General features: G+C 64.5%; 1 protein-coding gene across 2 annotated transcripts in view; it reads left to right on the forward strand.

Moving 5' to 3' along the window:
• The window catches only part of LOC107113532 (transmembrane 4 L6 family member 5-like), a 3,172-nt gene that overhangs the window by 1,895 nt on the left and 289 nt on the right, over window positions 1-988 (forward strand). For both annotated transcript variants that reach the window (XM_015414867.1, XM_015414866.1), the window contains exons 3-4: window positions 231-397; window positions 512-704. In XM_015414867.1, coding sequence (XP_015270353.1) covers window positions 231-397; window positions 512-704 — 360 coding nt within the window. The remainder of the gene's footprint in view (window positions 1-230; window positions 398-511; window positions 705-988) is intronic.

Here is a 988-nt window from a genome sequence, read left to right on the forward strand (position 1 = left end):
GCCAGTGTGTGGGGGGGGGGGGGGAGCAAAACGCCTCACCTGAGCCACCCGTGTAGAGAGAGAGAGAGAGAGCCAAAGGATCCCAACCCCCGGAACCCTGGCCTCTGCCCCCCCTCCCCCGTGCCCTGCCAAATGAATGCCCCTCCTGACTGCTCTGTGGGGGGGGGGGTTGCCTGGGGCTAGTCACTAACTTCCCTCTTTCCTCCTCCCTGCCTGGGTGCCTGTGCCAGATGTTCATTTCCGTGGTGTCTGCAGCCATAGGGCTCGCAGGCTCCCTCTATGCCTTGAGCGTCTCAGCCCTGGGACTTGTGCGTGGGCCCCTCTGTAAGTACCCGCTGGAAAACGGGACTCTGTCTGCGTGGGAGCGCCCCTTCTGGGACGGAGGGCAGAGTTTCAGGTCAGTGGGGCCTCTGGGGGGGAGGCCAGGGGAGGGGGGAGGGCTGGTGCCCCCCCCAGGGAGGCGGTATTCACAGCCAGCTGTCTTGTCTCTGTTGCCTCCTCCTGCCGGCAGCAACGAAAGTTACCTCTTTGACCGTGGCCTTTGGGACGTCTGCCGGGTGCCAGCGGGGGTCACTGAATTCAACGTGATCCTCTTCTCGCTCATTGTGGCCGCCAGCGTGGTGGAGCTGGCCATCTGTGGCGTCCAGGTGCTCAACGGACTCTTTGGCTGCCTGTGCGGGACCTGCAACAAGGAGAAACCACCGGTGAGTGTGCCTGAGCCCGTGCAGCCCCCGAATGCCCGCCCCCCCCCCAGGAGCCGCCCCTGGGAGAGGCCTCCGGATCCACACTCAGCCGTGGGTGTGTGTGTGTGTGTGGGTTTTCTCTGCTCATGGGTGGGGGTGTAGTAGGGGGGAGAAGGCCTTTCTTCCCTTGGCTGTGTGCATTCCTCTGCTGAGCACCCTGGGCACTGCTCTTCCCATCTGCCTTCAGCTCTGACAGAACAGAAGCAGAATCAAGTCCCGGGGGGGGGGGGGGGGCTGGCACCGGC

This window comes from Gekko japonicus, unplaced genomic scaffold (assembly GCF_001447785.1).
Source record: "Gekko japonicus isolate JY-2015 unplaced genomic scaffold, Gekko_japonicus_V1.1 scaffold2374, whole genome shotgun sequence".
NCBI classification, from domain to species: domain Eukaryota; kingdom Metazoa; phylum Chordata; class Lepidosauria; order Squamata; family Gekkonidae; genus Gekko; species Gekko japonicus.